Genomic DNA, 14,113 nt, shown 5'->3' with positions numbered 1-14,113 from the left:
GGCTAGGGCCAGCCGGCTGATTCTGGCGGCGGAGGGAGCGGTGCGCCGAGCGCCCAGGGCTGCGCTTCCCGGCCGGCGGGGCGGCGCCGTGGGCCGGCCGCTCCGGGCTCCCCGACGCCACCGGCGCCCCAGCCCCGCCCCGGGCCTCCCCGCCATGCGCACCGGCTAGTGCGCCTCGGGCGCAGCGCCCACCAGGCCGGTCCCGCCGCTCGCCCCGCTGCCGGCATGCTGCGCCCGCTGCTGCTCGCCGCGCTCTGCCTGGCCGGCCGGCTGGGAACCTCCTACAGCTGCCAGCTGCCCTCGGAGTGGAGACCCCTGAGTGAGGGCTGCCGCGCCGAGCTGGCCGAGATCATCGTGTATGCCAAGGTGCTGGCGCTGCACCAAGAGGTGCACGGCCTGTACAACTACCTGCCCTGGCAGTACGAGGCCGGCGAGGCGGGGCTCTTCTACTCGGCCGAGATCGAGATGCTGTGCGACCAGGCGTGGGGCAGCATGCTCGAGGTGCCCGCGGGCTCCAGGCTCAACCTCACCGGCCTGGGCTACTTCTCCTGTCACTCCCACACCGTGGTCCAGGATTACTCCTATTTCTTCTTCCTCAGGTGAGCCCGCCACCTCCCGCCCACACCACCCCCTCGTCCATTTGCGTGTGACCAACCGAGGTCACCTTTATTCGGAGCCGGATCAGTACCTCCCACGGGATCCTGGCCGTGCGTGCGATGTTAGATGATGCCTTGGGCTCCTTCCCGTACTCGACTCTTTCCTGCTCCTCCCGCCGTGTCTATAACATCCTGGGTACCTCTGGCTAAGACTTGGCAAAAGAGGGATGATTCCTCCGCTTAAAGGACAGAAGAGTGTTTCAGGCAAAAGCTCTAAGTGGTTTCCAGCAACAAGTAGTCAGCCTATTCCAGGAGCAAAGGTTTATGCGGCGGGGGGGCTCCGGGGTGTGGGCGGGGAGACCCTGGTCACAGTGCTTTGAGGATATAAAGGTAAATCAGGCAGGAGCCCTCTCTGATTGAGTTCCATGAAAGTTGGTTTGTGGTCCAGATGAAATGCTTGTGGATAAGAATTCAGGTGATGGCTTCGACTCAAGTTTGAAATAAAGAACAGGTGGAACCCTAATTTAGGTGGAACTCTAATATAGGTGAGACCCTATATTTTAAACTGGATTCGGTGGGAGTAGTTTGGGCTGGGCGGTGGTCAAAACAAAACCCCTTTAAATCAGACTGTTGCTGGAATTCTGGCTCTGCTCTCCCTATGATTTTGAGCAAGTTACTGACCTTGTCCAGAACCTCAATAGCCTCACCTTCATAATGTGAGAAACAAGGCTGGTTGAGACTAAAACACAGTAACTCATGCAAAACACCTGGTTCAGGTTAGATGGGGAACGAATAGTTACTCTGCGCACCTGCTTAAATGCCAAGATGGGAATGGCGTGGAATGCAACCCAGCTGTTGTCCTCTTGTTTCACTCGTGTTAGCTCGTATCAGCTGCCAGCAGACCTCAATGCCAGGCTCTTCGAAATAGCAAAGGTTTATGGAGGAGGGACTTGAGGGGCGGTAAGGGCTCGGGGCGGGGTGTCACAGGGCTTTGAAGTTACAGATGTGAATTAGGTAGGACGCCCTGTCTGATAGGAGATTCCTGGAACCTCGTGCAGTTCCATGAAAGTTGGTCTTGTGGTCACGATGAAATGCGTGTGGATAAGAATTCAGACGATGGGTTCAACTGAAGTTTGAAATAAACAGCAGGTGGAACCCTAAATGCATTGGTTTTCTCCAGTTGAAGGAGAAGACTGATACGTTAGATTCCATTTTGAGGTTCTGTATCTATCAAGATGGCGAGTGAATCCACGGCTGTGATGGGCCGTGGATTCACTCGCTATCTTGATCTTCAGGGGATCCAGAAGATCCAGTCTTCCCAGCCCCTGGAGTAGCAGTAAGGATATATGGAATGACCATGACCTTGGCCGGCAGACTCACTTTTAGCTCTCGAGATTTCATGTCACTGAGAAAGAAAACAGTAAGTTCCACAGAGGGCCGTCAGTAAGCTCATGTCAACACATGTTTTCCATATTGAAGCCAGAATAGCTAAGTTTAGAATACATGGCGTGCTTTGTGTTGGCTTGAGTGGTTTAGCTAGATTAAGCTGAGTTTTTTTTTTTAATTGCTTGAGAAGTACAGTTTCTAAATGAAGTCAGCAAGGAGTGAGACAGTATCTTCTTGATACAGAGAAACTTCACATAGATTTTTTCATGCCTTTATTTAGGGAAAACACTGGGAACCCAGCTATAAAACTATTCAACAATAAAACTTTATTTTCCCAAGAAAAAAGAGCTGGGGCTTCCCTGGTGGCACAGTGGTTGAGAGTCCGCCTGCCGATGCAGGGGACATGGGTTCGTGCCTCCGTCCGGGAAGATCCCACATGCCGCAGAGCGGCTGGGCCCGTGAGCCATGGCCGCTGAGCCTGCGCGTCCGGAGCCTGTGCTCCGCAACGGGAGAGGCCACAACAGTGAGAGGCCCGTGTACCGCAAAAAAAAAAAAAAAAAAAAAAAAAGAAAGCAAAAAGAGCTGGAGTACTTGAGAAGACATTATTTTCTTTTCCGATTTTATAATGAAATACGGTTTTGTCTGCTGGCTCTGCGGTGGTCAGCCAACTCTTTCATCTTTTGCTCTGACATGTTTATAAAACGTTAGGGTAGAAATACAGAGTCAAATGGTAGTCTGACAGATTTCTATTTCTCAGGGCTGTGTTGCCCTGATGTGTGTTAACAACCGCATACAAATCATTCCTCTTCTGTTATTCTGGGACCCACTGAGAAGAGAACAGATTCTGGTCAGTGTCACAGGAGAAAGTGGCAGTGGAGACTCCCTGGTGACCTCTAAATGCCCCTTTGGGCTGGAGGGTAACTCCCATCTCTCCTTTTCCTTTTCTTGACTTTATCTTGCCAACAGGTACTTTACGTGAGGCTCTGTAAAAACGTTAACTTTCATACCGTCCTCACTCTGTGCCAGATGCTTTACTTACTTTTTAAAATGCAATCCTTACACCACCATTAAATAATAAGGCGCTGTTGTCACCCTCTTTTTACAGATTGTAAATTGAAGCTTAGAGAATTTAAGAAATTCACTTTGTGTCAGACAGGAGATAAGTAGCAATGGTAGGACTTGAATCCCGGCTCATTACAACTGGCTTTCCTTTAACCAAGAAACACTCTGAGAAGGAAGGCCACTGGGGAGACACAAATAGACAGACAGACACACGCGCACACTCCCCCACTCCCCAACTTACGTTTTTTGAAAACCTTAAGAATAGACTCGTGTGATGTGAGGCAGAGAAACAAAGTCACTTCTCTAATGAGAGCCATGTAAGACATTGTCGTATAATTGGCAGCTGTAGCTAAATCAGTGAAGTTAGAATGCACACTCACACCATGCACAAAAATAAGCTCAAAATGGCTTAGAGACTTTGTGCCTTTATGAGACTTTCTCTCATAAACATAAGACATGACACCATAATATGAGAAGAGAGCATAGGCAAAACATTCTCTGACATAAACTGTGCCAATGTTTTCTTAGGTCAGTTTCCCAAGGCAATAGAAATAAAAACAAATATAAACAAACGGGACCTAATCAAAATCAAGCTTTTGCACAGCAAAAGAAACCATTAAAAAAAAAAAAAAGAAAAGACAACCTATGGAATGGGAAAAAATATTTGTAAATGATGTGACAGACAAGGGCTTAATCTCCAAAATCTAAAAACAGCTCATACGACTCAACAAAAACCAACCCAATCAAAAAAATGGGCAGAAGACCTTAACAGACACTTCTCCAAAGAAGACATGCAGATGGCCAGTAGGCACATGAAAAGATGCTGAGCGTCACTAATTATTAGAGAAAAGCAAATCAAAACTACAACGAGGTACCACCTCATGCCAGTCAGAATGGCCATCATTAAAATGTCTACAAATAACAAATGCTGGAGAATGTATGGAGAGAAGGGGACCCTCCTACACTGTTGGTGGGAATGTAAGTTGGTACAGCCACTATGAAAAACAGTATGAAGGTTCCTCAGAAACCTAAAATTAGAACTACTGTATGATCCAGCAATCCCACTCCTGGGCATATACATGGACAAGACTATAATTCAAAAAGATACATGCACCCCTATGTTCATAGCAGTGCTATTCACAATAGCCAAGATGTAGAAACAACCTAAATGTCCATTGACAGATGAATGAGTAAAGAAGATGTGGTGTATATACAATGGAATACTACTCAGCCATAAAAAAGAACGAAATAATGCTATTTGCAGCAACATGAGTGTAACTAGAGATTATCATACTAATTGAAGTAAGTCAGAAAGAGAAAGACAAATACCATATGATATCACTTACATGTGGAATCTAAAATATGGGACAAGTGAATCTGTCCACAAACCAGAAACAGAGTCACAGATAAAGAGAATAGACTTCTTGTTGCCCAGGAGGACGGGGGGAAGGGAGAGGGATGGACTGAGTGTTTGGGGTTAGTAGATGCAAACTATTACACTTAGAACGGATAAACAACATGGTCCTACTGTATAGCACAGGGAACTATATCCAGTCTCCTGGGATAAACCATAATGGAAAAGAATATTTTTAAAAGTACATATACGTGTATAACTGAGTCACTTTGCTATACAGCAGAAATTAGCACAACATTGTAAATCAACAATACTTTAATTAAGAAAAAGACATTGTCATAAAATTGGCAACACTGTCACAGTCTTCTGTTGACTCTTGATTCAGGATGGTACACCCCATATGGATCCAGTCTACAGCTCTGCCTTTTTCCTTTTTTCCATTAGGATGGATGAAAATTATAATCTCTTGCCTCATGGAGTCAATTTCCAAGATGCCATCTTTCCAGATACTCAAGAGAACAGAAGGATGTTTTCCAGCCTTTTCCAGTTTTCAAACTGTTCCCAAGGGCAGCAACTGGCAACTTTCTCCAGTGACTGGGAGGTCCAAGAAGACACTAGGGTAAGAATTGGCTGTACCCTGAGCTACAGCAAAATAATAGAAGAGCTACATCTTGTGTGCATTTTGTGACCAAGGGAGTCAAGAGTCCTCTTCCAAAAACCCAAACCAAAGAGTATTTTCCTCCCTTCCCTGCCAGCAGTTAACAAACACTGCTTATAAACTTTGGATTTCTGAGGCTTTACTGTTTGGCGTGGGGTTCCTCACAAAGTGAGGGAACAAGATGGGATGAAGGTTGGCACACTGTGCCTCAGTTTCCGCTTCTGTAAAATGGAAACAATAGTAGCAGCTACCCCGTAGGGCTGATGGGACATGATTTAACTAGGCAGGAAATGGAAATGTGTAAAGCCCTTAGCACAGTACTTAGCACAGTAAGTGCTCAATACATGCGAGCTATTATGACTGCTACCGCTATTATTATCATTATTATTGATAGCATAGGGCTCTAAGGAATTTTCTAAGAGGAAAGAAAAAGCCCTTAAGGAAATGGAATTAAATAATTATCATAGCTAACACTTCTATGATTCTTATCTATAGTTGCTAAGACGTAGAGGTACAGTGTGACCAAGGTAATTGTGGAGTGTAAGGGTCGGGTAGTTTTGGGCATGAAAGTATAAAAGGGATCTTTCAATATGAGGCAGTTGCCAGAGTTGTGGGGACATTTTGAGGATTGTCACTTTCCCAGAGCAGTGGCATTGCCACAATAGACCTGTGGTGATTGTGGGACCAGGTCAGGGGAGGTGGTGGCCCATGGCTCCCAGTCTCCCATCTGAGATGTTTTTAGGACCATGTGACAGACCACTGGAGAGAGTTCTGATGTGGGGATGTGGGTGTCCCCTGAAACAAGGACTTTTTTCATGGGTAAATTTGCACATGTTAGGTGGCTTCCTTCTTTTGTCCTATCTGGGGTGGCCTTGGGGGATGTGGCTTTCTCTTGTCTGGTGGATTGGCCCAGGGGAGCGGCCTTGTTTGCCCAAACCTCCTTACCTTCTGCCCAGGGCTCCCTGGCACCTGGAGGCTTTCTTCATGTTCTTTGCCCAGAAACTGTTCTCATGAAGGGCAGGTGCATCCAACTAAGGAAAAATGTTGATTCTTACTTCCTTAACATGACCAAGGGTTCCTTCCTTAGGCCTACTCTACTGACAGAGATCTAGACTCCTCTGACCCTTCCTCCATGGTTTGCCAGAATTTTCTGAGTGCTTGTCTTATATTTTGCTCCCAGCATGGTTCCAAGCACCTGTTTGTTAGTTTGTTTTTCTGCTCTTCATCCGTGCCGGCACCCACCCTGCATTGAACTGGACCTACCAAGTATCAGCCTGAGAATCCCCAGCCTGGGTCAGTCCTTAGCATGTTCCGAATGAAATCCTTTTAGTCTTGGTCCTTTGGGTCTCCATCCTGTGAGAGTTTTGCTTAAACTACTAAATCCTTGGTAACAATAGATTTATTTCAAGAGATCAGATGTTGTTCCAAAAATACCTTATAGCTTAGCCCCCAAACTCTTTAGCTATATAACTGATTAGCTCTGTGGTCACATAATGAAGCTATTAGCATTTCCCTGGAATTAGATTTTTCCATCATTAGAAAAAAGTAGAACAATAGGACCACGGAGAATTGTTTCAGTGTGAAGGCAGTCCTATTTCTGGTGGTCAGATGTTGATCTTGGGGAGAATTCCTTTTCCCTTTCATCACCCTCCTTTCTTAGACAACAAAGGGTGGGCGTGTGCATTTGCTCTAAGAGTCAGAAGCTTCTGGGGAGGAAAATTAATTGTTCCAGATTGCTGAGCTGCTGTGTAGCTGAAGGCGTTTATGGACCTTGTACTTTGCAACACCTTGGCTCTCTCCATTTTTATCCGTGGTCCATTTTGAAATGTACCACATTAGAGCTAAATTAAATTAGCTAGTTCATTTGAGAATTTAGGTTTAAACTAAAACTAAGTTGGCTTTCTGGTAAATGTTGTTAGCATTTACATTTTACGACACTCCTTGAGAAATTTTTATGGCCTCTGGAGTGACTAAAGTAGCTGTGAATTGAAGATCTGAGAGTTAGATGACGAGTTATTGACAATTACTTGCTCCTTTCTTCCAAAAAAGGCTAACAATTCTCTGCCTTTTCTGTCTGAAGGTGAGCATGCTATTTTCTCTCCTATGCAGGATAAACACATCCTATTACATCAGAAGCTATGTTTTTCCTAAGGTGGTGGGTTCTCGGTCTTAGGAGGGATCAGAGGAGCTGTGCAGGTCACCTTTTTACTCCAGTTAGACTCTTGCTAATCGGAACACATGAATCCTTCATTTGTTCTGAGACCTTTATGAATGGTCTTGGATGTCACACGTTAACGTGGCTTTCTTGAATTACGTGCTGTATCTTAGACGATGATAAATCCCGGAGGAACACGGAGTTCTTGTCCTTTCCACTGTTGCTGCCGCTCTTCTCTACTCCCCCAGTCAGCTTGAACGGTGGATCTAGGCTCTCGTTGTGAAGGGCACATCTCATTCTTTTCTCTCCTAGTTCTCACTCACTCGGAACTTCACATGAATCTGGGACTCTAGGGTCCATCTAGAGGTTAAGAAATGGAACCAGAGGAAAATCTTATGTAGGGAAACTTTTTGTGATGCGCACCCAGGGTGACCCGCAACTCATCCTCAGCAGCCAAGTCCTCCCATTCTCTAGTTCCGTCCTCAAACGTTCCACCCATGCCTCAGACGGTAGAAACACAATCTTGCTCCTGTTTAGTGTCTCTCTGGTGCAGTATCGTGGTGTTAATGGGACCGCGGGGGATGTCTTTGGCAAGTGAGAGCATCCATCCCATTTTTCTGGCAGGGTTCTCTCCGCACCAGCCAAGAAGATTTTCCTTCTTTTCTTCCCTGCTGGGTGAGTGTAACAATCAAAACAGAAGTTGTCTGTTTTCCCCTCTCAGCAAGTCCTGTCCCCTAGGACCAACACCCAGACGGCTCCACACTGTTCTAGAATGTCATGGGAATGAAGTAAAATCTGTGAAAGACCTGCTGCCATCTTTCTTTTTTCCCATTTTGGAGTCAGGAAGGATGGTGGGGGAGTTGTCATCCTCCAAGCTGCATCAGAAGGAACGTCGACTTTTCATCAGGAGATTGAGGTTGGCTCAGCCATTTCCAGAGGCGTGACCTTAGGCAGGACCCTTAATTTCTCACAACCTCAGTTTTCTCATCTATAAAATGGGGCTAAAAACATATACACTGTCTCAGGTTGTTATAAGGACCTCATTAGAGCACATGTTTGAAAGCACTTTGTCAAGTATAAAGAGTGATGACTAAATTGGTAATTCGAAAGTAGGGCTTTAAAATTTAAAGGATATGTAGCTTTAAAAAAGCTTCCTGCTTCTTCCCAGGGCAGTGGCAGAGTGGTGGCAGCAGTGGTGACAGGGATATGTGTTGGAGATGGGAACAGTGATGGGGAAGCTGTCATGTGTGCTGTAATTCATTCAATAGAACTTATTGGGTTCCAGCCAGGGAGCACTTAAAAAAAATCGTTTACTGAATTATAATCCATGTTCATGTGGATTCCCAAATCTAAAAGTACAAAATGGTAGTCAGTAGAGTTTTTTCTACCACCCCCGACACCCATCCACCCAGTTCCCCCCTACCCTCCAAACAAGTAACCACTGTTAACAGTTTCTTGTAAACGTTCGATGAGTATTCTCATCCAACAAACAATTCAAACATGATTCATTGTTGTCTTTGACACCAGTGGCACTGCACTGTGCACACTTTGCTGTGCCCTGCTTTATTCATAAGTAGATCTGTAAAATCTTTCCATATCAATGCATGTAAGTTGCTTTAAATTGCGGCATAGTATTCCATTGTATGAATGCCTCACTGTATATATTTAATCAAGTCCCCTGTCGATAGGTAGTTACGCTGTTTCCATTTCATTGATATTACATAGAGCGCGGACATGTGTAACATTATACATACCTCATTTTGTGGGACTGTTGAGTCCAATCTTTTTTTTTAAGATCTATTATTTACTTATTTTATTTTATATATTTTTGGCTGCATCAGGTCTTAGTTGCGGCATGTGGGATCTTCGTTGAGGCATGCGGAATCTTTTGTTGTGGCGCGCGCGGGCTCTTCATTGTGGTGTGCAGGCTCCAGGGCGTGTGGGCTCTGTAGTTGTGGCGCAAAGGTTCCAGAGTGCGTGGGCTCTCTAGTTTGCAGCACGTGGGCTCTAGTTGAGGCGCACGAGCTCAGTAGTTATGGCATTCGGGCTTAGTTGCTCCGTGGCATGTGGGATCTTAGTTCCCTGACCAGGGATTGAACCTGCATCCCCTCCATTGTAAGGCAGATTCTTTACCATTGCACCACCAGGGAAGTCCCAAGTCCAAACTTTAGCAAATATTTATTGAGTGCCTACCGTGAGGCAGCTGCTGTGTTAAATACTAGAGTTTCAGTATTGAGCAAAATAGAAAGTTCCTGATCTCATGAAGTTTATAGTCTTAGTGTTGATGGTGGACACAATCAAAAGACCACATTAATGACTTTATAATTTAAAACGGAAATCAATGCTCCAAGGAAAAGTAAGGAAATTATCAGGGTGTCTGATCTAGACTTAGGGGTAAAGAAAACCTTTTCCGCTGAATTGATAATGAGACTAAAATCTGATGGATGAGGAGGTATCTTAGTTAATGTTGGGGTAACTGGGAAATGAGAGCAATCCAGAGAGGGAGAAGAATCTGTGCAAAGGCTCTGTGGTAACAGGGTCCATGGTGCCTTTGAGGAAACCAAAGAAAGCTCCTGTGGCTGGAGGAAAGGGAGTGAGTGAGAAGAATGAGGCCAGAGCAGTAGGTGGGGTCAGACCATGCAGGGATTGATAGATCCTGGTGAGGATTGGGCTTTGTTCTACAGTAATGGGAAACCCTTGATGTTTTGAAAGCAAGGGGTGATGGGAACAAATTCTCACACACACACACACACACACACACACACACACACACCAAAAAAAACCACCCAAAGTGGCAGGAGTAGGGAACTGGATTGGAGGGGATCCAGGTGATATAGTAAGAACAGGTAGTGGTTGTTAGAAAGCTACCAGAAAGGTATTGGACCAGGGTGGAGGCAATGGGGGTGGAGCGATGTAGGCAAACTTGAGAGAGATTTAGGAAATAAAATCAGTAGATGTTCATGACGGTTTGGATTTGGGTGGTACAAGAGGTGGGAGGGTCAAAGATAACTCCTGTGTTCCTGGCTGCCTGCATGCCAGGACTAACACTGATAAATGGGGATAGGACAAGTGTGGTAGGGAATTCATGAGTCTAGGGTTGGACATGTTGAGTTGAGGTGCCCTTGAGCCATCCATGTGAGATCTTGAATGGGTGGTTGTGTCTGTAACTTTGGAGCTTTGAGAAGAGCTCTGAGTAGAAGATATACCTTTGTGTCTGATCGATAACTAGGTGTCAGCTGAAACTGGACACGGATGAGACTTCCATGGGAGAGGGCTTAGAGTAAGAGCAGAAGCCCTAGGGCAGGACTGAGTGGTGTAGAATGTTAACACTGGTGGAGAAGGAGCGGTCAGACCGGTATGAGGAAAACTAGGAGAGTCAACGGCACAGAATGTCTCCGGAAGGATAAGTGATAGACAGAACCAAAAGCTGTTGAGAAGTCAAGTAAGATGAAGTCAAATAACCACTCGACTTTGGTGGCAGAGATGAGGACAGTTCCATAGAGTGAGGGAGGAGAATCTAGGTTGTGGGGTGTGAGGAGAGAGTGGGACAAGAGGATATGGAGATAGTGGGAGTGGGCAACGCCTTCAGGACGTTTGGCTGTGGAGGGTTGAATACAGATGGGGCTGCAGGCGAAGGCGGCAGAACAGCTGGGTGGGGTTGGGGGGCGGCCATTGTATTTAAGGATGGCAGCCATCCAAAATAAATAAATAAAGATGGCAGCCATCCTGTTCAAAGCCTCTTGGTCCCTGTTTGCCTAGTCATTAGATGCTGTCTTCCCAAGTAGACTAAACTACTCGAGGGCAGGGATATCTGTTTTATTCACTATTGTATATTTGGTATGTTTTTATGGTGTCTTACACATTTGTTGAATATTATCTCTCATTCAGGGAGCTCTGAGGCCTTAGTAAGCAGAGGCCTCCTCTTTCTCCCTCTCTGTTTCTATTTTCTAAATTAATATTTAAAATCCACATGTAGCAGAAGTTACTCTTTTTCATGTACCGTTATGTTTTGACAGATACACATGGTTGTATAATCACAACTACAACCACAATATAGAAAAGTTCCATCATTGCCAAAACCCTCCCCTGAGCTGCTGCCATATAGTCAGACCCTTCCCCGACCTCAACTCCTGGGAACCTCTGGTTGCTTCTCCAACTAGTTTTGCATTTTCCAGAAAGTCATGTGAATAGAATCATGTATGTTGCTTTTTTTTTTTTTTTAGCTTGGCTTCTTTTATTTAGCACTTGAGATTTGTCTATGTTTTATGTATCTGTAGTTCACTCCTTTTTTATTGCTTAGGAATATTCTGCTATAGGGCTGTACCACAGTTTTATTTATCCATTCAGCAGTTAGAGATACTTAGGTTGTTTCCAGTTTTAGGCTACTGGAGCTGTTCTAAATAGAGGTGTATGGTTTCTGTGTGAAAATAAATTTTTGTTTCTCTTGGATAAATACCTTGGATGGGTTTGCTGGACCATAAGGTAAGTGTATGTTTAAATTTATCAGAAAATGTGAAACTGTTTTCCGGGGTGAGTGTACCATTTTGCATTTGCATTAGCCCTGTATGAGATTTCCAGTTGTTCTGCATTCTCATCAGTACTAGGTATTGTCAGTTAAAAAAAAAAAAAAGGATATTCTAATAGGTGTGTGGTGCTATCTCATTGTGGGTTTAAAAAAAATTCTACGTATAAGTGAGACCAAACAGTATTTGTCTTTTTCTGACTTATCTCACTAAACATGATGCTCTCAAGGTCCATCTGTATTGTCACAAGTGGCAGGATTTCCTTCTTTCTCATGGCTGAATAATATTCCATTTTATGTGTATATACCACATTTATCTTCATGCCCTTGCTGATGGACACAGGTTGTTTCCATGTCTTGGCTATTGTGATTAACGATTCAATGAACATGGTACTGATTTCTTAAAGGTACTGATTTCATTTTCTTTGTGTATATACTCAGAAGAGAGTTTGCTGGATGGTAGTTCTGTTTTTCATTTTTTGAGGACCCTCCATTTGGACTGTTGCCCATAATGACTGCATCAATTTACCTTCCCACCAACAGTGTACCAGTGTTCCCTCTTCTCCATATCCTTGCTCACACATGTTATCTTTCATTTTTTGGACACTAGCCATCGTGACAGGCATGAGGTGATATCCCGTTATGGCTTTGGTTTGCATTTCCCTGATGATTAGTTGGCCATTTGTATGTCTGTTCAATTCCTTCATCCATTTTTAAATCAGGTTGTTTGCTATTTACTTGTATGAGTTCCTTGTATATTTTGCACCAGATAGATGGTTTGCAAATTATTTTCTCCCAATCCATATGTTGCCCTTTCATTTTATTGATTCCTTTGTTGTACAGAAGCTTTTTATTTTGATACAATCCAATTTATCAATTTTTGCTTTTGTTGCCTGTGCTTTTGGGGTCCTATCTAGAAAATTATGGACCACACCAATGTCAAGAAGATTTTTTTTCTAGTTTCAGGTCTTACCTTTAAGTCTTTATTTTGAGTTAATTTTTGTATATGGTGTGAGATAAGGGTCCAGTTTCATTCATCTGCATGTGAATCCAGTTTTCCCAACACAATGTATCTTTTTTAAATAAACTTATTTGTTTATTTTTGGCTACACTGGGTCTTCGTTGTGGCACGCGGGCCCTCTCTAGTTGAGGCGAGCGGGGGCTACTCTTCGTTGTGGTGCGCGGGCTTTTCATTACGGTGGCTTCTCTTGTTGCAGAGCACAGGCTCTAGGCATGTGGGCTTTAGTAGTTGTGGTGCATGGGCTCAGTAGTTGTGGTTTGCAGGCTCTAGAGCGCAGGCTCAGTAGTTATGGTGCACGGGCTTAGTTGCTCCGCAGCACATGCAATCTTCCTGAACCAGGGCTTGAACCCATGTCTCCTGCATTGGCAGGCAGATTCTTAACCACTGCGCCACCAGGGAAGCCCCACAATGTATTAAAGAAACTATTCTTCCCCCTTGTGTGTCCTTGGCATCTTTCCTGAAGACTAGTTGACTGTACATGTGTGGATTTCTTTCTGGGCTCTCAATTCTATTCCACTGGTCTGTTTTTATGCCTGTATCATACTGTTTTAATTACTGTAGCTTTGTAATATGATTTGAAATCAGCAACCATGATGCCTCCAGCTTGTTCTTTTTTCAAGATGGCTTTGACTATTCAAGATTTTTTTGTAGTTCTACACAAATTTTAGAATTGTTTTTTCCATTTCTGTGAAAAATGCCATTGAAATTTTGATAATGATGGCTTTGAATCTCTACATCACTTTGGGTAATATGGGCATTTTAGCAATATTAATTCTTCCAATCCATGAATATGGGATACCTCTCTATTGATTTTTTGTCTTTCTCTCATCAATCTTATAAAGTTTTCAGTGCATAGATCTTTCACTTCCTTGGTTAAATTTATTCCTAGGTATTTTGTTCTTTTTGGTGCTATCATATATAGGATTGTTTTCCTCATTTCCTTTTCAGATAGATTGTTGTTGGTGTAAAGAAATACAACTGCTTTTTTTGGCATATGTTGATTTTGTATCCTGCAACTTTACTGGATTCATATATTCTAATTCTTGTGTGTGTGGAGTCTTCAGGGTTTTCTACATATAGAATCATGACATCTGCAAACAGAGATAATTTTACTTCCTTTGTTTCAATTTAGATGCCTTTTATGTCTTTTCTTGCTAGTACTTCCAGCATTATGTTTAATAGAATTGGCAAGAGTAGGCAAAGCTTTCCATTTTCCCCATTGATTATGATGTTAGCCGTGGGCTTTTCATAAATGGCCTTTATTGCATTGCATAAATTTCTTTTATACTTATTTTATTGAGAGTTTTTGTCATGAATGGGTGTTGAACTTTGTCAAGTGCTTTTTCTGCTTACTGAGAT

At 43.8% G+C, this 14,113-nt stretch overlaps 1 protein-coding gene across 1 annotated transcript in view; it reads left to right on the top strand.

Annotated features, from left to right (window-relative positions):
* Positions 1-219: 219 nt before the first annotated feature.
* LOC309964705 (coiled-coil domain-containing protein 3) overlaps positions 220-14,113 on the top strand; it is a gene marked incomplete at its 3' end in the record, with an annotated part of 101,745 nt that continues 87,851 nt past the window's right edge. Inside the window, exons 1-2 of the mRNA XM_082843834.1 lie at positions 220-599; positions 4,843-5,017. Of these exons, the coding sequence (XP_082699960.1) occupies positions 226-599; positions 4,843-5,017 (549 nt within the window). The 5' untranslated portion in view covers positions 220-225. The remainder of the gene's footprint in view (positions 600-4,842; positions 5,018-14,113) is intronic.

This window comes from Leucopleurus acutus (assembly GCF_964270905.1).
Source record: "Leucopleurus acutus genome assembly, chromosome: 1".
NCBI classification, from domain to species: Eukaryota; Metazoa; Chordata; class Mammalia; order Artiodactyla; family Delphinidae; genus Leucopleurus; species Leucopleurus acutus.
This window is presented reverse-complemented; position numbering and strand designations above follow the sequence as displayed.